General features: G+C 41.0%; 1 protein-coding gene across 2 annotated transcripts in view; it reads left to right on the forward strand.

Annotated features, from left to right (window-relative positions):
* The window catches only part of SNX18 (sorting nexin 18), a 115,465-nt gene that overhangs the window by 15,622 nt on the left and 74,848 nt on the right, over positions 1-24,995 (forward strand). Inside the window, exon 2 of one of the 2 annotated variants that reach the window (XM_003408032.4) lies at positions 9,953-11,451. The exons of the other annotated variant lie outside the window; for it this stretch is intronic. Coding sequence (XP_003408080.1) covers positions 9,953-10,206 — 254 coding nt within the window. The 3' untranslated portion in view covers positions 10,207-11,451. Of the gene's footprint in view, positions 1-9,952; positions 11,452-24,995 lie in introns of those variants that run through there. 2 annotated transcript variants of the gene reach the window in all.

Below are 24,995 nucleotides of genomic sequence, written 5' to 3' on the forward strand. Positions count from 1 at the left end.
AAGAATGCCTTACATAGTGGGTAAAAGTAATCACTTGCTTAAAGATGTTTACACTCAAGTGAATGTTTTCATTCATACTGTCATTCTGCCCATAGATATTTCGTGATTGCTGAGTGAAGCCGTAGGAGCTACTTAATTAGGCAGTAACAAGGCTTTTTACGTAGAACAAACTGCTTCTTGTTACATCTTCAGGACTAAACCGACCTCACAGGCCTGAATTCTTTAAATGATTGATTTTTTTTTCATCATCAAGCAACCAGGGCTTTTTTTTTTTTTTGTAATTTATACTCCTTGTCCTGACCTTCTTCCCTCCTTTTGTAACTGGCTTGAAAGTTCACTTTGTTGACTATTGTATTTAAGAATTGAAAGTGAATTTTATGTTAATCTTATCTTTGAATTTTGATAGTTTTTGGTGCTTTCACCAATCTCAGTTCAGTATTAATATCTCCACTGTCCAGACTTGATTAATGTGGTCCAGACATGGAGCTCTCTTAATGTAACTTGATCCAAGAACAGAATTTGGAGGGCCAGTTTTAGAGGCCTTTTGTGGGTTGCTTGTCCCTGAGGCAGTGTAGGCTTCCAAGGGGGCTTGTTGTGTTGGCATTGTATGCGCTGTGGGCTGAAGCTGGTCCATGGGGGCTTTGAGACGCTGACAAGGAGTAAGCCAGTCCTCACTCAGGCCAGGCTCAAGGGAACCAATCGCCTGGGTTGGGGAGTTGGGTAGACTTGGTGTCACATCAGCTGTGCACCATTGGTAAAGATATTTAGCATCCCCAAGCTTCAGTTTCCTTCTCTGAAAACGGGATGATAATGGCTTTCCTCTCTGGGTTATAAAGAGGAAAAAATGAGACGTGGAACGTGCAGAGCATGTCCTCACAGAGCAGGTGCTCACGCAGGATGATTTTCCTGGATGCGGGGCCATCTTCCCTCTTCCTGCTTAGGTGGATGTTGGCCTTTGTTTTTTGAGAAGTTTCACTCAAAGGAATATGAAAAAGTAGAAATTGGAGTAAAGAAGGGAAAGGGTAATCAATAAGTAGGGGGATACCTAAAAGAGGAAGGAAAAGGGAGAGGGAAGAGGTTAATGGAGAGTAGCACTGAAGGAGAGGTGTAGATGCCAGTGATGGGAGGATAAGAAGGAAATAGGCCACACTGGCCACATTAGCATTTTCTTTCAACATTTTACTTTTACTGGGGAATGAAGAAAAACAGGCTGGGCCCAACCTTGAGCAGCTTCTACTCAGCTGTTCCTGTTGCCCTTTGGCCTGTCTCCTGCTCTGTCCCTCACACCAAGGCTACAGTTTTCTGGGGAAAGGGCCTAGGAAGACAGAAAATGTTTTTGGGGTATTCATGATTTCAAAATTAACTAAGGTGTTTTTCTTTTCTTTTTTTTAAGGGAGAAAATGTAGCCTTTGGATCCCTGTTGCTTAGTGACTGGGCCTTTTGTGCACTTGGTCTTAGGAGGTACAAAAAAACACTGAAAGTTAGAGATTTGGTTGAGGAAAGGATGGCAAAGTTCAGGTACAGAAGCAGGACTGGGTTGAGTTGGGAGCCCTTTGTGCAGTCAGCAAGTCCTGTGGGGGCCTGAGAAGGGGAAGGGGGGGCATAAAGACATCTTTGGGGGAGGCAGGACATCATCTTACATTGAGTTTAGGGCTCACCTTGGTTAAAATCCCTAAGGCAATAAAGCTAATGAGATCCCCCCCCCCCCATTTTACTGGGTGAGAAATTGCCAGGGAAATTATTTCTCTCTGCAAATCAGAAGCAGAAGAAACTGATGTTGTGCAGTTGATTGTAATGCACCTGCGTTTGCTGGTGTGCTTGGTTCAACTTGCAGTGGCTTCTTAGCATGTGCTAATTGACTAGATGACGCCAAAGCTTCACTGCTCTCATTTTAGGATGAAGAAAGACACTGCAATGCTTCTTAAGCAGTTTTTACTGATGAGAATAATTTACTGACATGCTGTGTAAGGTGATGCTTTTGAAAATGGTGCTAACTTCCTGGATCATAATTAATTTATAAAAGGAACTGATTTGGGTGTGAGCCCTTTAAGGTAATAATGTTAATGAAGGTGGTCAGATGATTAAATTCTTTTGTTTTAATCATTTTGTATTCATTACAAATACAAGGAATGCGTTTATAACAGAGTACATGCGTATTATAAACAAGGACATAGTTATTTCATGCTTGGCTCCCTCCAGCCTCAGCATGTTTTAAAACTATGCAAGATAGTTTATGTGGTAAGATATGCAGAACAAAGCTGGGCGAGATGTGGGGCTGAATTTAGGACGTCAGTTCTGTGGAGATGGGTTTGGTGGTGTTAGAGGGGGCAACATGCCTTTCTCTGAGCCTGGGCAATTGTAATAAAAAAAATGATCCATTAGGATTTTTGCTTATAGAGTCAACTAAGAGTGCCATAGGAGTCCAAGAGATTTCATTAATAACAGGTCCTAAAACCCAAAAAAAAAAACTGTTACCATGGAGTTGGCTCTGACTCATAGGGACCCTACGGGCAAGGTCAAAATATTCATTTAGTTTTCCTTTTAACTCACAAAATTTGGACAAGAAAGGGCCTAGTCAGTGGAATGCAGCAGGGTAATTATCTCCATCTCAAACCTTGATACACCCGCTCAGTCTTTACCCAGCTAGAGAGTAAACCATCTCCAGAATGCAGAGACCTTCGTGACAGGCCGGTGGGAATGGCCTCTCTGGGCCCAAGGTTTTATGTCAGTAAAATTGAGAGAATTGTACTAAAACCTCTTAAGGCTCTTTCAGCTCTTTTTGGGAGCCAGCTCTGCCCTTCTGACTTCAGAACAGCACTGCCTGGCCTTCCAGCAGCAGGTGGCTTATCAGGACTGGAGTGTTAAGGAAGTCCTCAGAATTCTTGCTCCTTCTTTTGTAATAAGGTCTTAGGGTTAGTAGTCCTGAGTGAACTTTCTATCCTGTGGAGAAATTCTCATAATTTGCCAGAATGATTTAATAATTAAATTGAGTGCTCAACTGAAAATTTATTCTCAACGTGTTTTTGTTTTTATGAGGGAGGAATCTCTTTACTCCTTTCTGCCTCCTTCCAGAGAAAGCCCCTGAGGAAGAAACAATTGAAATGTGTGAGAGGCTCAGTTAGGTATCCTGGAGGACGGCCTGAGTTATTTTTGCCTGTTTGGGCTCACAGTAATGGGGTATGGCTAAAATACATTGCCTCACTTTCAACAGTATTTTTTCCTGTACTTCAAATACATTCTAAGAATTTTGAGTTGTGTAAGCTAGGGAGGCTGCACTTTACCTTCTAGTACATTGTATTTTCTTCAGAACTGGAAGTGTTAGTACTTTATTGGTGGTGGTGGTGGTTATTTTTTTTTCACTAATAACATACTCAATCCCTTCTTACTTAACCTCGGAATTTAGTATTTGCCTACATTTTCTTTTCATAGTAAAACCTTAATGTGCCTATATGTTGCTCTAGATGTAAATAATTAATGTCTATTAGCCAAAGAAGCAGTTTCATAGTGATATACTTACATCCCCATTCAATAATGTTTTTCTTCTGACCACTCATATTTATTATTTATCTTAACTTGTTGCCCTTCCTACAAGTGCTATGGGATCTGTTATTTATTCCAAAAGTGACCCTTCCACCTTATGCTGTATTTATGCTTTCTGTTTTGTTATTCTTTCATTTCCCATTTCTGTTTGGAAAGCAGTATGGCACTATTATGTTTATGAGGAGAGGGGACTGGCAGTGGGCAGACTCCTCCTAAATTAACCACTTAAAAAGTAGAGCTTTTGAAAACCTTTGCCTGTTTTTGTATCTGTTCCGTGATAAAAATGTGTGGTCCTTTTTTTGTTTGGAGTCTGGGCAGTGTTCATAGCTTTTATTTACACTCCTCTTGGGTTTGGTAAAAAATGCACTACTGCCCAGAGATGCTATAATGTCTTGTTACAGCTCTGCAGCTGGTTATATTGTATCTCTGCAAGGTGCTTCTTAAGCAGCTACATATTAATTTTTAAAGATATCCTAGAAGTAGTAAGTCCATAAATGATTTAACTCTGCCCTAAGTTTTCTTTCCCCAACCTGCCACTCCTTAGATGCTAAACTTGGTTGAAAACTTTCTCTCCGCTTTTCTTGTGATTGTTTAAATTTTAAATATGTGGAGTTTAAAAATGTATACAGACAATTCCCAGCTTGAGAATTGTCAAATAAGCTGTGAGAAAACAGCCATTTGTAACAAAACTCAACATCTAGTTCTAATAGCGATACTATTTGAATTACCTCTAGCTTATGCTTGTAATATTGTTTCTTTTGCAAAAGTTTGCTCCCAGTTTCATCTTGGAGAAGGCAGAATTTAGAAGGACAGCGGGTAGAGAGAAGGTTGAGGGGGAACTCCCGTGAACCCAAAAAGAGTTCTGTCTGTCACTTCCCAAGTGTTCAAACTCCCTTGCTGTTTGTTCGTAAGTATAGCTTGAGCTAATAAAAGATGTCACATTTTTTTCTGTTTACTTCTGGTCAGTAAACCAGTAAATTAACTTCGATGATTAGTGAATGGTTTCACTTTATTTTTCTTAGAGAAAGAAAACACATTTAGCACCCTTACTGTTTGTTGTTATGCTGTATATAGGAAAAATTAACTCGAGTATTGTGAGATGACTTTTTAAAAATAAAATAGTTTAATTGTTAAAGGAAATACGTATTTTTTGAACTTTGTCAACTCTTTTACAGAAGATAATATAGTTTTTATTTGACCTAGAATGTCAAAGGCCCTTGGGGTGATCATCCTGAACTTCGATAGCTAGTTGCTGTACTTTTCTTACAGAGAGGATTGGACTGGTGTCTCTCCAACTCAGCATAGATTCAGGAACTCTTGGGACTTTTTTTTTAGTATATTGCTATTGGCTTTTTGTTTTGTTTTTGTTAACCATCTTTCTTCTGCAGGTGGACCTGGGAGAAAAATCAATTTAACTGCCTATCAGTTAAAGGAGGTTTTTTGTTTCTCTACGTAAGTGGGTATTATTTTGTAGAGAAGAAATACTCACTACTCTGTGAGAATTTGTATGTTTACAATATGCTGTGTAACACCCTCATATACTGTTTTATATTGCCCCTGAAGTGCTTCAGTATGTACATCTTGATACCTTAGAAAATAACTTGAGCCTCTTAAACAGGAGCCACTGTCTTTTATTTATTTATTTATTTATAAGTCTTATGTTTCTTCCTCATCTCCTTGCAGTCCTGCCACATCATGCTAACTGATTTGTATTGCATTAAGTTAAACTGAAATTCCATATGGGATTGGCTTTTTGATGTTTCCTCTCATCAGTGATTGAGTTGTTCTATCCTTCCTAGTTTGCAAAATAAAGTTTTTTTGTTTTTTTTTGTGGTGGCGGGGGATGGGATATCCAGCTATGGCAAAACGAAGAGAGGCAAAGCTCATTTATTCTGAAAGGGATTGCATATTAATGTTTTTGGTGGTAGTTCTCAATTTATATCATCTTCTGATAGGATCTCTATGAGTTGGAATTGATAGCAACAAGTTTGGTTTTTTGGTTTGGTCTGATAGGATCTAAGTAGACCAAAACAAACAAAAAGAGGCCCCCCCCCCACCCCCGACACGCATAAGGTAGTGTTTGGGCTTAGTTTTCAGCATAACAGAATGCTGCTTCTTTTTCCAATATGTTTTTGTGAGTTTGTGGCACACACAAAGATAAGAAAATTTAAAGATATGTTTCAACAAAATAAGAAAATCAGACATCTTTTGAACACTGAAGGGCTTTACGGGCATAATTAGTGAATTGAATGAGGTTAGTAAGATTCCAGAGGGAAAGAACTTAACTAGTTTCCTTTATATGCTCACAAGGCCTTCTGAATTACATGTTAAAATAAAAGCCAGGGACATTATCAGGATGGTGAGAAAGGAAAAGGAGGGGTTGCGGGGGCACAGCACAGGTGTCAGCAGGGGGAGATCCATGTTCCCAGGGACCCTCAACCACCCAGGCCATCTGTCCCCTAGAATCCTGCTCTCACCTAGGCCTGCCTGACTTTCTTGGAATTTCTTTTCTAAATATTTGTAGTGTTTGCTTTGAAGTCAGTCATGGATTCAGATACCACAGTGGCTTCTAACTAAGTTAGATGGGTGACTTTGAGCCTCAAAGAGGTGGAGCGGCTTCCTCAGTGTTTCCTTGTTGTAAAAATAGGAGTAATGCCTACCTTGTCAAGTTGTAGTGAGTGTAGAGGACATGGAAAGTGCCTAGCACATATGATTACTATTTTTGGTAGCTACCATTTACTGTTGGCACATTCTTGTTCCCTGCTCGCCACCCCCACCGCACTCCGAGCAGGGTGCTTGTGCGTGGCGGACCCTCTGAATATTTTCTTCCGTGATACAGGCGGGTCAGGTGCTGTCTTGTGGAATGCCATATTAATCCCCCCATGCAGATTACTTTTGGTCCCGTTGCGCTTCGTGTCATACTGGTGTGCCCATCCTGAGGGTACGTTGTGAGGTTGCTTCCTCTGAGGGTGAGGACTTGAATGTTTAAATGCTTGAATCTCCCTGTTCTAGCAATGTGCTCCATGCATGTTAAGCCCCTCAGTAAATGTTTGCTAAATGAATTAAAATTCTTACCCCACAGGCCAAACTTCATGGAGCTTTAAAAATAAGATCTGTGTTATTTATTAATAAATTCATCCTCGGTCAGGGGGAATTAGCCTTAAATTCTCCTTTGCTCCTGTAGTATGTACACTTAAAAAACTCAAAGGTATTAAATGCCAAAAGGTCCTAATGCCTCAGAAGGATTTAACACTTGTTGCCTTGCCCATGTGTGCCTACGTGATAAGTTGTGAAAACTTCATTCTCGTCCATTTTTAAAGTGGTTGTCATGTAATCACGTGTACAATTTTGTATAATAGAATGTAGCTTCTAGAAATTAATGTGGTGATCTGGTTTGGAATTTGACAGTCTGCAACTTAGCTGACATTCAAACCGCTCTAATGACTAGAGCAAGGGATGCTTCCAGAACGTCACAAATACAGACAACGGCTGTTACACAAGTACATGGAGTCCAGGTAGTCTAGGTCCTCAAGTGCTTGTCCTCCGTGTTTGTTCCTTGGGCTATGGCTTCCTTGGGAGCCTTGGGTCGAAATCAGATGAAAAACTTGTCAAGGCACCTGAAACATTTCATGGTTTCCCGTTTTCTGTTTAAGTGTTGAAACACGCATTTCCTGATTTCATGTTCTCAGTCATCCTCTTGAAATTATTTTTCCTTAGCTCTACCTTGTATATGCTTTCCTGGTCTTTTCAACTTCAATTTCTAGACATAAGCTATGAAACCTATATACATGTAACAAAGATAAATTTGTTACAAAACCTTTTTTTCTTTCCCTTTTTGGGGAAGCAGTCTTTCTGGTTTTAACATAAACTTCGTTGTTGTTTGCTGTCGAGTCAGCCCTGACTCACGGCAACCCCATTTACAGCAGGATCAGACAATTGTGATCCATAGGCTTTTTGGAAGCAGTTCTCCGGGCCTTTCTTCCTAGTTCATCTTAGTCTGGAAGCTCCACAGAATCCTGTTCAGCATCATAGCAACATCCTGACAGACGGGTGGTGGCTGTACAGAGCCACATTGGCCCTGGGATTGGCCCTGGGTTTCCCATAGGGAAGGGGAGAATTCTGCCACTGAACCAAAACGACAAGCAGGCAAATTTTAGCGTTGTACTGGTTCCGTCAGCCATGGTAAACATGTTAAAAGTGCTGCACTTTCAGAATGATGACTCAGTAGGAGTGGGGCCGAAGCTGACGCTTGAAGCCGTGTTAGCAGGAGTGTGCTCTCTCTATTGAGCAGACCACCCGTCTCTGCCATGGGTTAAATGGAAAGGGCTGTGGGTCAGCATTCAGTGCACTTGTTGTGCAGGGCATATTCTCCCTGAGCCAGGGGCTCCGCTGCTTTTCACTTAAAGATCTAATTTAGAATTAAAAAAATAAAAATGAATGTGTGGGTGTGTACGCACATACACAGAGGTATCAAATTTGTGGTAGTAGAGATTTTTAATTTCTCAGGTCTTTGAGCTGTGCAAAAAGCACACTGTTTAACCTTTAAAGGTTTTATTTACTACTAGGTTTATTCTATATTATTTTACAAGATATTTAAAGATATGTGGAAATAGGGCATCTTTCTATGTATATTTATTTCACTGTTCACTAAAACTCAGCATTTCCGAAACAGAGTTCTCAGATCTCCCACCTCCTCTCAAACAGACTACCTTTTCTTTCCTCAGTATTGCCATGTTGCCACACTGCAAAGCCAGGTGTCCTTGACTTCTCTCTCTGTTCTACCTTGTCTTTCATGATGGTTTAGTAGTATGAGTGCTGGATGGAATCAGGAGATCTGAATTCCTGCACTGGCTGTGCTCAAGTGTTTTGAGCTTTAATCTATCACTCATTGCCAAGCATCCATGAATATCCTGTTTCCCACCCCTAAACATTCTCAGCCTTTTATGTCTTTTTATGACTGTGCTCCTAGAGAAACACCTGTCCTCATGTGGCACGTGCCAGGATGACTGATACCCTTCCCCTACCCCTGCACACGCCTCCTGTGGTATTTCTTGACAAGAGGCTATGGCACCTCTGGCTTCATTCCCAAATCACGGTGTATACAGTTAGGTCAGACTTAAAACTTAGCCGGCCTCGCAGCCCCTAGAGAAGGTTCGTTGTTGTTAGCTGCCATCAGGTTGGCCCCAGCTCTTGGTGACCCCATGCACAGTGGAACAAAACACTGCCTGATCCTGCACCATCCCCATGATTTGTTGCAAATGGGACTGTTGTACAGATAGGGTTTTCACTGACTGATTTTCAGAAGTCGATTGCCCAGCCTTTCTACTCAGTCTTTCTTAATCTGGAAGGCCCACTGAAACCTGTTCAGCATCCTAGCAACACACAAGCCTCCAGTGACAGACAGGTGATGGCTGTGCATGAGGTGCATTGGCCAGGACTTGAACCCAGGTCTCCCAAATGCAAGGCGGGAATTCTACCACTGAACCACCACTGGCCCCAGAGGAAAGAAAAATTCTTTTTTCTCAAGGCCCTTATACTCCAGGTGTGGGTCTCTAATGGAGTCTGGAGTCAGAATCAGGAACACATGCATTATTCACCCTGTCGCCGTTGAGTGGGCGTCCTGTTGGCACAGTGGTTAAGCGTTGAGCTGCTAACCAAAAAGTCGGCAGTTCAGACCCACCAGCCACTCCTTGGGAACCCTGTGGGCAATTCTGCTCTGTCCTGTAGGGTCACTGTAGGTCAGGATCGACTCGACAGCAACGGGAAAGGGTCATCGTTGAACACTGTCTATGGGGAGCACTTGAGTCAGGCATTCACTGCAGATAAACAAGGCACGGGCTTGGCCGGTACCAACGAAGGTGGCCTCCAGTTGTAGACCAGCAACATTGCCAAGCACCCTCCAGGACTGTGGCGTGATTTCCAGAGCACCACCTGAGTTGGTGTTTTTGGAAGTCTTATATAATAATCCTTTACTGAGACCTTCTGAAGAAGTGAGTTTGCAGCCTCTTTGGGGTATTGTTTTTATATGCAATTCTTACATACTTATATATAATAATGGCAAACATTTTCTCGTAAGGATGTGAGAACATCAGAGTTTCTTCGTTTGTCTTTTTTAGAGATAGTCCCTTGTAGTTTACTATCTGTTATGTATAGTAACTCTATTTGAATGAGAAGGGAAATACTAGTAAATGATAGTTTTTGATAAGATAAAGTTGCAGCAATGAAGGTGTTTTCAGAAACTACCGGAGTCCTCCTTTTTAATGAGCAATTAAAGCATCACCTTAAGTTCTGAAGGACTTTAAATTAGCTTAGGCAGATATTTATAATGTCCAAGATTGTGCTTAATATGCAGCTTTGTCATTGGGATATATGTATATATATTTTTTTTAATTTTTTTTTTTTTTAAATACAGGGGCTCTTACCAAAGTAAAGGAGAGTAGGCGACACGTGGAGGAAGGAAAGATGGAGGTCCAGAAGGCAGACGGCATTCAGGATCGCTGTAACACTATTTCTTTTGCCACTTTGGCTGAAATTCACCACTTCCATCAAATTCGAGTAAGAGACTTTAAATCACAGATGCAGCATTTCTTACAACAACAAATAATATTTTTCCAAAAAGTGACCCAGAAGTTGGAAGAAGCTCTTCACAAATATGATAGTGTTTAATGACTAAATATTGGATGGTGGACTTTTTTCAGTTCAAGGATAATCTCTACAGCAGAACAAAAACTGCTATCAAAGAGCTATTGCCAACCATCAGTGGTGGTACAAGGATGGTTTTGTGTTCAACTGAAACCCAGCTGAATATATAATTCTGTAGGAAAGAAACAGTTAATAGGTTATGTAATAGAAACAGTACCACACATTGTAACTAAATTATACTATGTATGCCTACACTACCATTGTAACTTTTGGAACAATGATTATACTATTTGCCTTATTGCTTTTTGAAGTATGGGTATTTTAGTGCATACTTTGTAGACCTCAAAACCCATGAAGGGTCTCAAAGAAGCTGGCGGGATAAAAGCCAGCTGTGGATGCCTTTTTACTCTCATAAATTGGGATTACCTAAATTCAACCTATTCTCTGTTTACAAACTCCAACTAGAGCAGCTATGCGACTTTGTGCCTTTAGACTCTTGGTTTTTCATTTCTTCCTCCCTCCCTCCCTTTTTTTTTTGTTTTTTTTGTTTTAAGTAAACCACAGCTTGTATGATTGAAAGAGTGAAAGGCCAGTGCATAGAATGACAAACTGACGGTAACCTTGCATTGGCCAGGGTGGGGAGGTGGAGTGGGGCAGGGGGTGGGGAGGACCAGATGTCATCAATTTGCACAGCGAGTGTTATCTCCTGATAAAATGCTGGCGAGAGCAGAGGAGGGACTCGATGCTCATCTTGTGTATGAAGTCTGTCTACTAGGGAAGAAAATGGTGCCACTATATTCCCTTAGATGCTACGGTAGCATAAACCTCTTCACTCAAGTGTCCTGCAAACTTGGCGTGAAGATTTAAGCGAACATGTCTTATGAAATGGAGAAGAGGAGTCTGATCAATCAGGGGATACAAGTACAGAATCAGTGACAACAACATTGGGGCTTTAGTTCTTAGGGGTTTTTTGTTGTTGTTATTTTCTTTTTTTTTTAGCTTGAAGATCTTCTTTTCCTATTCAGTGTGATGATTTTTTTTTTTTTTTTAATCGATCTACACTGTTAACTGATTGAGACTCCACTGTGATTCACTTGTTTACTTAATCAAAACCTTTCAGGGATGTCTGTAAAATTCAGTGTTACACGTTATGAAAAGTAGTGTTGGTTGAGGGACCAGAAATAATTTCTACTATTCCAGATACTGAAGGAAAAATATAATTGACACTGCATTAAAAAAAAAAAAAAAGATATTGATAAGCTCCCAGGACATTTAATCTTAAAAATTATTTTAACTATATTCTTTTATTATTAAAGGGAAATGTTGTTGTTCGGTGCCATGGAGTCGGTTCCGACTCATAGCAACCCTGTGTACAGCAGAATGAAACACTGCCCAGTCTTGCACCATTCTCACAGGGAAATATAAATAGTAAATACCATGAAGGTTCAAAAGCAGCTTAATTTAAAAAGCACAAAGAGATTCTGACTTGAAATGCCAGAATCTCATGTTTTCATAGGTGGTGAACTAAAGTTATCTTTGAGTTTACAGATTTTAAAACTGTTGCTAAAAGGTTAAAGTATCCACTGTTTTTATGAAGTCAAACTTAATGCTGCCTCAGAGTTCCCTTGGTACTGAAATGGTAACATGATAAGTAAAGAGGTCAGTTTGAACTATTGGTGAGTCTTATTGATTAAAGAAAAGGGTCATTTTGCAGATAGTCATAAAAAGAAAGGTTATTGAAATACTCAACAGCACATTTAATCTCTAAAAAGTAACCTCATTTGAGTTACACTTTTAAGATCAGATTTTCATAATTTTAGTATTTGGTCAAAATTTTATACCTTAGGTTACTTAGAGCCAGATTTGACATCATGTGACTTTACTATAGATATGTGGGACTGTAACCAAATATACTGTTCTGTAAAAAGTAACTTTAAGGAGCCTTGGTGGCACAGTGGTTAAGTGCTTGGCTGCTAACCAAAAGATCGGTGGTTTGAACCCAGCAGCCGCTCTGTGGAAGAAAGATGTGGCAGTCTGCTTCAGTAAAGATTCCAAACCCCAAAAAAAACCATTGCTGTAGAGTTGATTCCGACTCATAGCGACTCTATAAAACCAAACCAAACCCAGTGCCGTGGAGTCGATTTCAACTCATAGCGACCCTATGGGACAGAGTAGAACTTCCCCATAGAGTTTCCAAGGAGCACCTGGCAGATTCAAACTGCCGACCCTTTGGTTAGCAGCCGTAGCACTTAACCACCATGCCACCAGGGTTTCTGCGACCCTATGATAGGACAGGGTAAAACTTGCCCATGGAGTTTCCTAGGCTGTAATCTTTGTGGAAATAGACTGCCCCATCATTCTCCTGTGAATCAGCTGGTGGGTTCGAACCACAGAACTTTCAGTTAGCAGCCAAGAGCTTTAACCACTGCATCACCAGGGCTCTTTCCATAAAGATTATGGCCTTGGAAACCCTATGGGGCTGTTCTGCTCTGTCCCACAGGGTTGCTATGAGTCGGAACTGACTTGACGGAAACAGGTTTGGTTTGGTTTTTTGGTAAAAAGTATCTTATTGATTGCAGAATACAGTGCTATAAACGAAAAGCCCATAAATATATATGTATAAGTGTTAATTTTATTGCAGAAGTTTGGAGATTGTAGCATTTAATTTAAGTTTGAGTCTATATTGGACAAATAAGCATTATGCTTTTCAAATGATTAGAAATCACTTTTATTTGCCTCTTTATTTTGATGGTGGTTTGATCTTTTTTTTTTTTTTTTAAAGTAGAATCACTAAACTTGTGCAAGAGTTGCATGGAAATATCCGAGGTCTTGTATGATTGTGCTTTAGCCAGGGTGGACATAGCTTAAATTTTAAAAACTAAAGATTAAAGTTCAAGAACATATAAATTAATGCTGCCTACTTATAAGAAAACTTTTGTTCTTCATAACTACATTACATTATAATGCCACTGATTCATAAAGGGTTTAAATTAATTCTGTGGGGTGGAACACCAGAATTATTAGCACTCATTTTCAGCTAAGACCTTTATTTCTCTAACGTTCTTGGTCCTATTGAAACATTTCAGTATATACAAATACTGCAATGTTAATACCCAAGAGAAAAGCCATCATAATGTGTATGCTGGTCATGGTGATCAGCGTGGTACAGTTTTTTAAAATAAACTATCATGCCCTTCATGCCATTACTTGTCTTTATTTCTGTAATTTGTAATTTTGGTGTATGATGTGTTTATGAGAGCGTCCCCTTGAGCCTGGTTTTGCTGTTTTAATTACCAATGGAGTTGTTCACGTGCTGTGACTGTAAGGCAGTGAGACTGGTTCCACAAGCCGTGCATCGTAACCCCACCACCCTTCTAGGCTGCTGTTAATGAAGATGTGTTTTGAACCCAGAATGAGAGAACACATTCGAAAGTGAAACATGGAGTTAGTGCACCTTGGCTTGAATACATGGAGCCTCACTGATACAGGGGAGTCTTGCATTTATTTATAACAATACAGGAGACTCTAAAATGCCAATTTTAATTGTCCTGAATTTCACTTCTCTTCTAATTAAGGACTTGAAAAATACTTTAGTCTGCAAGTCGAATATGTAAAGTTTATGTATATACTTTTAAACGTTTTTCTTAACTAAGTCTGTTGCTGTCGCCATTTTTTTCCATCTATGGTTTCATTTCCTCAGAATCAAATACCATGTCTGATACCTTTAGATCAATAAGCATTATCCAGCTTTCTCACTTCCAGCTGTATCTTTGCCTAACAGAATAAGTAAAACAGGGTATTATTTATTTTTAGGCTACAAGTGTTGAATATTGTTTTATTTCCTTCAAAATGTTACGATCAGTGCAGATCAGCCATGTTTATCTTCTAAAAAATAAATGAAGGTTGCTTTATTTCTAAGCTTCAATGGAACATAATTTTTTTTTCTCCACTAGTCAAGGAAGCATTTATTTGAAGCGAAAGAGCTTACGCAGAAAAAAGGAGATGAGCATATTCTCTGTCTTAAGCTTACATCTTCAGTAGTCCTGTAAATTGTTCATGAAATGCTATAGCTAATCTGATTAATTTCAAACCATAAGCCATTCAAGGACTGCCACTTACTATCTGTTTATGTTAGTGTTTTAGTCACCTGGTGCTGCTCTAACGGAGATACCACAAATGGGCGGCTTTAACAAACAAATTTATTTTCCTACGTTTTAGTAGGCTAGAAGTCCATATTCAGAGCGGAGCAAATTGTACACAGCACTGGAAGTACAGTCTTGCTTGAACCATGGATTCACTATAGTGACCAAATCAATCTCCATTGTGTTATTTTTTGTTAAAATTCAATAGTGGTAAGAAGTGTACTTACTGTTAAAGAGAACGTGTAAAGTGGACACTTGAGAGTAGACCAACCCAGCCTGTTGTTGCATGCGGTACAGGTTATTTTTTTGTCTTCCAAATCAAAAGCCCTTCTCTTCCTTCCCTCTGTGAAGCCTTCCGTAATATTCCTCTAATCCCAGTTTCTTGTCTTTTGTTTGTACTTACATCACTTCTGTGTTGGTATTTAACAACTACCCACCTATAGATAAGGAGCCTTGGTGGTACAATGGTTAAGCACTCAGCTGCTAACCAGAAGGTCAGTGGTTTAAACCCACTGGCTGCTCCGCGGGAGAAAGATGTGGTAGTCTGCTTCTGTAAGGGTTTACAGCCTTGGAACCCTAGAGGGTAGTTCTAATCTGCCCTAAAGGGTCACTAGGAGTCAGAATTGACTCGATGGTAATGGGTTTCACTTATGGATCGTGGGCTAATACCTATTTTTTTTTTCTAGTCATTTATATACTAACTGCTTATTTTGACCTAGGTATGGTACAAACAAGGTCCCTGGGCGGTACAGTAAGGTTTATGCTCTACTACTAACCTAAAGTTTGGCAGTTCAAACCCACCCAAGGAAGAAAGGCCTGGTGATTTGCTTCTGTAAGGATTACAGCCAAGAAAACCCTGTGGAGCAATTCTACTCTGACACTTTGGGTCACCGTAATTCAGAATTGATGGCGACAAGTTTGGTTTTTTTCTTGGATGACACAAACAAGGACACCGAGGCTTATAGACATTATGGAACGGACACAAACCCAGAAAATAGGAGAGCCAGGATTAAATCCAGGTCACCTGACTCCAGCGCTTGTGTTCTTAATCACCATGCAGTCTACTTGGGGCTACAAGATGAACATAGGTGAAGCAATGAGGAAGTATATGGTAGTCTCCCTGAGGACAAGGTCTGTCCCGATCGATCGTACACTTCCCCTGAGGAGCCTTGTACCACATTGCACTGGCAGCAGTAAATTAACAGCACAACTGTAGTGTTTGAGAACAGAAGACCTTTGTGACTCACCAGCTGTGTGAATAACATTAACTTGCATTTCACAAACGAAGTAAAATGCTGAAATGCTAGCCCTCTGAGTCACATCACCAGCACAAGCAGCGGGCCCTCTTCCGAGGGCTGTTTTCCACAAAGAAAGAACACTTATAGTTCCAGGAGAATAGAGGAGTCTGCCGCAGGAGAGAACAGCCCTGGTGCCCAGAGCCGCAGTGCTGGCTTTATTCAGCTTCCGGCATTGCGTCTGCACACTGGCCCGTGGGATTCAAATCCATGCCTTGGCAATGAGACAAATGATTGCAGATCACGCCCTTCTGAGCCATTCACTAATGGCTCTTATTTTGACTGTCAAATCCATGTATACCAAGGAGCTGCTGTGTTTCTCCCTAAACACAATTGGCAAAGTTTGAAAGAAAGGTGCAAACTGAGGTCTAAGAATTATGAGGAAGGCCGGCCTCCAAGTGGGTGAGAGAAGGAGCTCAATAGAAGTCAAGAATAAGGAAACTCAGTACCATCAAAGCTCTTAGGAGTCTGAAGCTGTAAATGAGATGGGAAGCTAATAATTAATAAACTAATAAATTCCCATGATGGTTCTTTTTCTCATTCGGTACAAAACATTTCAATGAGACCAGACTTCCTATCTTCTGACCAGCATATTTTCCTGTAGACAAACCCCATGGAAAACCAAATCATCATCAAAAGATTGCTGAGAAAAAGATCGTTACCCCAATAGCACAAAAGCTTGATGACACTATTGGCACGGTAGAACTATCCTGGACGACGGAAATGATTTGTTCATTCATTCAGCACATGTTTATTGAATGCCTATTACGTTCCAGGCACTATTCTAGTCACTGGGAATACAGCAGTGAATAAACCAAGCAATCCTGTCCTTTTGAATTTACATTCTAATGGGGAAGACATAATCAAATCTATTAGTGAAACATGTATTTAAAAGGTGATAACGTATGGAAGGAAACCCTGGTTGCACAGTGGTTAAGTGCTATGGCTGCTAACCAAAGGGTCGGCAGTTCGAATCCACCAGGCTGTCCTTGGAAACTACCGGGCAGTTCTACTCCATCCTAAAGGGGCGTTATGAGTTGGAATCGACTTAACGGCACTGGGTTTGATTTTGGTTTGAATGTATGGAAAGGGAGAGGGAGCATGGATAGTGAGGGGTACAAAAATCTATTATTTTAAATGAGGTAGTCAGGGCAGCCTTCACCAACCTGAAGTAAAGACCAGAAGGACTTGAGAATGAGCCATGCAGATACCAGGGGAAGAACATTCCAGATCGTGAACAGCCAGTGCAATGCTCCGAGGCAGGAGCACCTTTGGCATGTTTGAAGAACAGCAAAGAGGCAGAGTGACTGGAGAAGGGGAGGGGAAGAGGGAAGATGAGGCCCAGAGGTAAGTGGGGGAGGGTCCAGATCATAGAAGGCCATGTGGTCATTATGAGGGCCTGAGATTTTTCTCTGAGATGAGAAACCCTGAAGGGTATGAGCAAAAAAGAGCAAGATCTGCCTCATGTTGTAACTGTGCCTGCCCTGTGGGGGCAGCTAAAGACAGAAGCAGAGAGACCAGGTCAGAGGCTTTGTGGTAATCCAGGTCAGACACCATGGTGGCCACAATAAGATGGTGGCTGTGGAGGCAGAGGACAGACAGGTTGAGTCAGGCATTATGTCCCCAGTAGGACAAGCGCAGAGAACAGTTCTGCCTTTGTTTTCTGTATTGCCCTGCTGACCCCCTTTTGATGGTACCTTCTTAATTTCAGTATCCTTAGGGTGACTCTTAATTTCAGTATCCTTAGGGTGACTCTTCTGATCTATTAAGTATTGGTTTTATAAGCTAGCACTCAAATTATCTTACTAGTTTTATGTGTTAGTTTGTAGGGCCCACCCCACCATCGTCCCAGGTATAGCGTGCAACTAGAGGTCAGACGCAGGAAATGAGTTTCCAAGGTTCTTGGCGCGGACATCCGTATTTCAGCAGTAGACTGGCCATCCTAGTTGCAGCCTGAGAATAACTATCAGTGCAGTTATGTCTGCTGGCTGTCTTGGTGAGTGCCTCTGACTCCCTTCTGGAATCTAACAGAGGTGGAGAGGCCAGCAGTCATCTCTCTATCCACCCGGTGATCTCATAGCTGCCTGGTCAGGACGCAGCCACATGACATTTGCAAACTTAATTTATAAGAAGTTGTTCACAATTGTTTTGGATTCCTTTACCACTCCCTAATGTGCAAACCATACTCCTTATGGCTCTGCCTCCATTGAGCTGTTGTTGCTGTGTCTGTTCACCGACAGTTCCTCTGTTTGACCCCCAGCCTGTCCTTTGTGATACTTCCTATTTCACCTTCCTTTTGTTCCCACTGGTTCATCTATGTTCACTAATGTTTGTTTAAAAATAAATCTGTAGATGAGTTAATCAAGCTTTACAGGATCCCTTTCTTTGTCTCTCCTGCTTTCAGTTACAGTTTTTTTCAGCCCTGGCTTTACATTAGCATCACCTGGGAACATTTAAAATATCCTACCATGCCTGGACCCCACTCTAGGCCAATTAAATCCAAATCTAGAGGGTAGGACCCAGGCATCAGTATGTTTTAAAAGCTCCCCAGATGATTCTGACGCACCACTTCACTTTCTTTTTTCAATAAATGTAAACAGAGTCTAGCTGTTTCACCAAGGCTCTCAAAGATTCTAAGAGATTCAGGACAGAGTCTGAAAGAAGAAAACATTCATTATATAAATTTAAATATCTGCTCCATTACCAGAACATGGGCCCTGTAAAGAACTATGAATTAATGTAGTTTTTAGCCTGTAATCATTTTTCAATAGCACAATTGTATGTCACTGTATTTTGTGCGTATGTGTTTAAAAGCAATGATTTGTTCAATGTAAATGATTAAAATACACCACAAAATGCTCTTCATTCTGGTTTGAACCCACCTGGTGGCTCCAAGGGAGAAAAGGAGCACCTGGTAGATTTGAACTGCTGATCTTTTGGTTAGCAGCAGTAGCTCTTAACCACCACGCCACCACAGTTTCTAGTAGCTACCAGCAATCCTTGGCATTCCTGGGCTTGTAGATGCATCTGTCTCCATCATTACATGGCAGCTGTCTTCACCTGTGTATATCTGTGTCTATTCTGCTCTGTCTGTAAGACACCACTCAGAAGGGCTTTGGTGTAAGACCCATCCTACACTGGTATGACCTCATAACAAAAGAAAACTCCTGCTTCCAAATAGGCCCATATGCAGCCCCACTCATATTCCCCATATTGGATGTCATGCCAACCTGCCTTTTGTAAGTTTCCTCTGTTGGACATCCAAGTGGATGCTGTCAGGCTGAAACCTACTCCTTATTTGGGACTGGGTTCAGGTATTACCTCTTCTGCAGCTGTCTCTGTCCTATCTTCCTAATCTGTCTTATTTAGGTGTTCCCAAGTGTTATGGATTGAATTGTGTCCCCCCAAAATGTGTATCAACTTGGCTAGGCAATGATTCCCAGTACTGTGTAGTTGTCCACAATTTTGTGATCTGTTGTGATTTTCCTATGTGTTGTAAATCCTGCCTCTATGATGTTAATGAGGCGGGACTCAATCTACAGGATTAGGTTGTATCTTAAGTCAATCTCTTTTGAGATATAGAAGAGAGAAGGAAGCAGAGAGGAGAGGGACCTCACACCACCAAGAAAGAATCCCCAGGAGCAGAGCGTGTCCTTTGGGCCTGGGGTCCCTGTGCTGAGAAGCTCCTAGACCAGGGGACGATGACAAGGACTTTCCCCCAGAGCTGACAGAGAGACGAAGCCTTCCCCTCGAGCTGGCGCCCTGAAATTGGACTTCTGGCCTCCTAGAAGATAAGTTTCTGTTTGTTAAAGCTGTCCACTTGGTGTTTCCGTTATAGCAGCGCTCGATAACTAAGACACCAAGGTACCCAGTGCTGCTTTTGCCTTGGCTTTTGTTACACTGTAGTATAATTCTCAAGTCTGCTTTTCCTCTTCTTACTGTAGCCAGTAAGCTTCTTTTCTCTATATGTTCCAGTGATTAGCACAGTGCCTTACATATTTAGAAATTTATTGGAAGAATGAAGTATTAGACTGGGCTGATTCAAAAGTATCACAAGCTCAGTGTTGTGCTGTATTTGCTATGCATTTACACACAGGACAATTTATTAACTGGGGTTTCTTTGCTATGTTTTCCCTCCCTTCTATTTTAAACTGACTGTCAAGCCCTTCAGTTTTCTAGGCTTAGAGGTCCTTGAAGAGCCAAAAGCAGGAAGAGCAGTTACTTCGGCAGCCTCTCTTTCTGGTGAACAACTGAAGTCTTCAGCATCCACAGTAATGACACATTATCATGTTATGGGTAGGCATTCAGGTGACTTACAATTTTTTGTTATAAGTGATGCTGCGGTGGACATCCTTAGTCATTGCATTCACTTTTTATTGCACTTGTAACAAATTATCACAGACGTAGTGGCTTAAAACAACACATTTTTTTAATCTTACGGATCTGGAGGTCAGAAATCAGAAGTGGTCTCATTGAGCTAAAATCAAGGGGTTAAGCAGGGCTGTGTTCCTTCTGGAGGCTCCAGGCGAAAATCTGTTTTCTTGCCTTTTCCAGTTTCTAGAGGAATAGATCCTTGGCTTGTGCCCCCTTCCGTCTTCCAAGGCAGCAATGGCCAGTTGAGTCCCATATCAGATCACTCGGACACTGACACTTCTGCCTCCCTTTTCCACATTTAAAGGACCCTTGTGGAAACACTGGTGGTTAGTGGTCAAGAGCTATGGCTGCTAACCGAAAGATCAGCAGTATGAATCAATCCACCAGGTGCTCCTGGGAAACTCTGTCCTACAACGTTGCTGACGGCAACAGGTTTTTTTTGGTTTTGTGATTACATGGAGCACTGGTGGTACAGTGGTTAGAGTTATGACTGCTAACCAAAAGGTTGGCAGTTGGAATCCACCAGCCACTCCTTGGAAACCCTATGGGGCAGTTCTACTCTGTCCCATAGGGTTACTATAAGTCAGAATTGACCCAATGGCAACAGGTTTGGGTTTTTTTTTTTTTGTTTGTCATTACGTGGGGCCTCCCGAGATAATTCAGGATAATCTCTTTATTTTAAAGTTAGTTGATCGATTCCATCTACAACCTTAATCCCCCAGCCATGAACATAACGTATTTGCAGGTCTGGGATTAGGGAATGAACAGCTCTTGGGTCTATTATTCATGTTATTTACATACCACAGTCACATGTCTTTGAATATTTGTATGATTATCACTGTAGAACACATTAACAAGGAATGAATTTGCAGGGTTAAGGGGTATCTTAGTTATCTAATGCTGCTGTAACAAAAAAAAAGTCACCAGTGGGTGGCTTTGAAGAACAGAAATTTGTTTTCTCACAGTTCAGGAGGCTGGAAGTTCAAAATCAGGCCACACTCTAGGTGGAGGCCCCTCTTTGTCTCTTTCATTTTCTAGTAGCCACTGATCCTTGGCTTTTGCTAGGTTTGTAGATGTGTCTGCCTTCATGTCATCTTCCCCTGTGTGTGTCTCTGTGTCTATTCTGTTCTATTTATAACTCAGAAGTGATTAGGTTTAGGACCTACCATACTCTGGCATGACCTCATTAACATAAGAAAAAGCTTATTTCCAAAACAAAGTCACAGGTACAGGGGCCAGGACTTCAATATATATTTTGGGTGGACACAATTCAATCCATAACAGGTGTATGCACACCCAAACAAATCTAAATCTTAAAGATTTAGATTTTCACCACCACTGTATGAGAGCCTCTATTTCTGTCATTTTTGGTAACCCATCTTGAGGAGCCCCTGGGCAACGTAAATAGTTAAGCCCTGGACTACTCACCAAAAGGTTAGTGGTTCAAACCCACCCAGAGGCACCTTGGAAGTAAGGCCTGGTGATCAGCTTCTGAAATGTCACTGCAGCTCTACTCTGCACACTTGGGGTTTCCATGAGTTGAAATCAACTTGACAGCAGCAAACAACAACAACCCATCTTGAGTATTTTAAAGTTTTAAATTTTTGCCAATCCTACTATTAAAAATCAGTACTCAAGAACTTGAAAACTAAACAAATCTGGAGAGTGCACTGGCGTTGAGAAGCTGATGGGGCACGGAAGTGTCCGTGATCCAGAAATCCATTCATTTACCTTTCAAAGGACTCATGCAGTGTATTTTATCTGCCTTACGTTTCAAGTTGTGTTTTGCTGAGGTTAAGAGTTCAGTAATTTAGCAGTCTCTAATTAAGTACCTTCTGGTGTAGTTGTTAAGTGCTACGGCTGCTAACCAAAGGGTCGGCAGTACGAATCCGCCAGGCGCTCCTTGGAAACTCTATGGGGCGCAGTTCTACTCTGTCCTATAGGGTCGCTATGAGTCGGAATCGACTCCACGGCACTGGGTTTGGTTTTTTGCTGAGTACCTTCAGTTAATGAGTAAAAATGTGGCACAGAATCAATGGTAAAAGAAGTACCTCACGGTGGACATTTTCTTGAAAGCAATTCATGAAATAGACTCTGAATTGATTGATGTATTAAGTAATCTGTTAATATTTATTATACACCTGATGCATGTCAGATACCACCTGACCTCCAGGAACTTACAAAGTAGTAAAAGGGATAAGACACAAATGTCAATACATGGAAGGTGATTGAGAACTGACTGTACTTGTATAAAATCCAGCCATTGTAACTTTTGTGATCTAAGTTGTTATAGTGGATGGCTTTATTTTGGAAAACTTCATATTTTTAGCTAAATAGTTGAAGAATCATGCAGTATAGCAATCTAACATGCAGTTGTCAAAATTTTTATTGGAGTATAAAGTAAGTCAGGTCTTAAAAAGTAATCTATACAATCGATTATCTTCTAAGAGGTCACGGGAGGAAAAAATTACTGCAAACATTTATTGTCAACTGCATTAGGTACTTCTATTCATTATCTCATTTAATCCTCCCAACAACTGTATGAAGCCAAAACCAAACCCATTGTCGTCAATTCCGACTCATAGTGACCTTAGAAGTAGCTGTTAATTGGCTTGTATTACGGGTGAAAGAACTAAGTAACTTGCCCAGAGTCACACGAACTGAGATTTGAACCCAATTCTATCTTTATCCTACGTCGTCATGCCTGATAACTAAAGGTGCATAAAAGAGATCAAAGTGATTCATACTTGTGAACATTATCCCAAATATTCTCTAAAGTAGAAGTCCCATGTTAAAAATGACACAAAGACATAGTTACTTAACTAGAACATAAGTTATTTCTGGGAAAATTCACTGGCTTCTCCAGCTAAGGTTTATCTTATTAAATAATTTGAATTTTAATTCCTCTTTCATTCCCTCCCTCTCTTCCTTTCTTGGTTTTTCTTTCAGTATTACAGTAATGTCTAAATCACAGCCACACAGAGCAATACAACCCATGTTGAGGAAACTTGTAATTAAATCTGCCCCTGATCATACCATTCTTTCATTCAGGGAGGGCTGGGGCTGATCTCTAGTGTAGGGCTGATCTCTATCCTCCAACCTGGGCTCTCACTGATCTCATACACAAAGCCATTTCCTGCTTGGCTCTTATTTCCAATGCTGACTAAATTAGTGACCTTACTTCCTGTACTTGGGTATAATGACTTTTGGAAATAAAAGTCAAATCACTTCTATTGGAGTTTATACTTAGGAACCTTAATGTTCATGTACCTGGACACTTTCCCCTTTCTGGGGACTATAGGTTGTTTGATATAGAAAAAGAACAAGCCATAAAATGAAATTCAGGGAAAGTCATGGTTTACCTATTATCTGCTCTGGAAGATGTATTTCCAACCCACAAACTTGCTGAAGATTTGGAAGGAGTAAAACCTGACTCATGCTAGCGTGGAGGTTTTACAACTAGTTAAAAAGGATGTCCTCTATAATAAACTAAGTCACTGTGTGCAGTGGTTTGAAGAATGTCCTATGCAGTGTGGGCCAGTGAAAGAGCACTGGACTTATGCTAAGGACTGTATTGTGTCTCCCAGAAAGGTATGTTGAAATCCTAATCCCCAGTACCTGTGCATATGATCTTGTTTAGAAATAGAGTCTTTGAAGATGTAATTAGTTAACATGAGGTCATACTGGAGTAGGGTGGACCCTAATCCAATATAACTAGGGTCCTTATAAAAAGAGGAGAAGAAGCACAGAGAGACACAGACACAGAGGAAAGGCAACATATGTTAAGATGGAGGCAGACATTGGAGTGATGTATCTACAAGTCAAGGAATGCCAGAGATTGCCAGAAACCACTGGAAGGTAGGAGAAAGCGAGGGAAGATCTTCCTTGAGAGCCTTTAGAGAAAGCTTGATCCTGTTGACACCTTGATTTGGATTTCTAACCTCCTCCGTAACTGTGAGGTAATATATTTCGGTTGTTTTAATTGACTCGACGGCAACGGGTGACAGGAGTCTGTGGTACTTGGTTACAGCAGTGCTAGGAAACCAATACAATTTATCTCCCCATTTTAGCAACAGATTCAGGCGCTGCCTATTCCAAATGGAGGCCGTGATACCAGGTGACAATCCCGCATGTGAGTGTGCTGTGTAAGCCATCACGCATATTCCTTCAGGGTTCCAGACATGTAAGGTGAGGCAGGGGCATCCAAGCCTGTGATTCTCAGGAGGTGATCAGGCTGGAAATTGAATAGCCATTAACAAAGGGTGGTGAGATATTTACATTTAATCAGTTATAAATGGTCTATGTTATCTATGGTCAAATCAAAGGAGCCAAGGTGGCGCAACAGTTAAACGTTTGGCTCCTAACCAAAAGGTTGGCGTTTTGAACCCACCCAGTAACTCCAAGGGAGAAAAGACCTCGTAATCTGCACACATAAAAATTACAGCCTAGAAAACCCCAAGGGGACAGTTCTGCTCTGTCATGTGGTGTGGCTATGAATTGGAAATCAACTGAACAACACACAACAACAACAACATGGTTAAATCGCAGGTCCCTGGTTGGTGCAAACTCTTCGTGCTAGACCGCTAATCTAAAGGTGGGCAGTTTGAACCCATCCAGCAGCTCCACAGAAGAATCTGCTTCCATAAAAATTACAGCCGAGAAAACCCTATGGAGCAGTTCTACTCTATAACATACAAGGTCGCCATGAGTCAGAACTGACCTGACAACAATTATGGTTTTTTTTTTTTTTTTTAACGGTCAAATCAGGAGTCCCTGGGTGGTGCCAACATTTAGGTACTAGACTAATAACCAAAAGGTTGGTAGTTCAAACCCACTCGGAGGTGCCTTGGAAGAAATGCCTGGCAATCTGATTCTAAAGATCACAGCCTTGAGAACTGTATGGAACAGTTCTGCTCCATAACACATGAAGTCGCTATGAGGTCGGAGTCAACTCGCAGGCAACTTTTTGTTCTTTTTTTTTAAATGGTCAAATCAGAGTCCC

Source organism: Loxodonta africana, chromosome 2, assembly GCF_030014295.1.
Source record: "Loxodonta africana isolate mLoxAfr1 chromosome 2, mLoxAfr1.hap2, whole genome shotgun sequence".
NCBI classification, from domain to species: Eukaryota; Metazoa; Chordata; class Mammalia; order Proboscidea; family Elephantidae; genus Loxodonta; species Loxodonta africana.